Source organism: Merops nubicus, unplaced genomic scaffold (genome assembly GCF_000691845.1).
Source record: "Merops nubicus isolate BGI_N331 unplaced genomic scaffold, ASM69184v1 scaffold36335, whole genome shotgun sequence".
In the NCBI taxonomy this organism is placed as follows: domain Eukaryota; kingdom Metazoa; phylum Chordata; class Aves; order Coraciiformes; family Meropidae; genus Merops; species Merops nubicus.
The window spans coordinates 1-207 of record NW_008608232.1 but is presented as its reverse complement, the minus strand read 5'-3'; the positions used below and the strand labels follow the sequence as shown (position 1 = coordinate 207).

At 64.3% G+C, this 207-nt stretch overlaps 1 protein-coding gene across 1 annotated transcript in view; it reads left to right on the top strand.

Moving 5' to 3' along the window:
- The window catches only part of LOC103772863 (poly [ADP-ribose] polymerase 6-like), a gene marked incomplete at its 3' end in the record, with an annotated part of 2,436 nt that extends 2,260 nt beyond the window's left edge, over window positions 1-176 (top strand). The window contains exon 6 of the mRNA XM_008940207.1: window positions 97-176. Within this exon, the coding sequence (XP_008938455.1) occupies window positions 97-176 (80 nt within the window). The remainder of the gene's footprint in view (window positions 1-96) is intronic.
- Between the last annotated feature and the right edge of the window lie 31 nt (window positions 177-207).

Here is a 207-nt window from a genome sequence, read left to right as displayed (position 1 = left end):
GCTCTGGGGTGGCCTTTCCCGGTTTGTGGCACATGTCCTCCCACATCACCTCGGCAGTCCCCCGGGAGTGACAGCCAGCGCCTCTCTTCTCCACAGGGATGGGGAAAGGGCAGCACCGGATGCCTTCGAAGGACGAGCTGGTGCAGAGGTACAACAGGATGAACACCATTCCCCAGGTGACACCGGGGACGGGGTTCGGGGCACCCG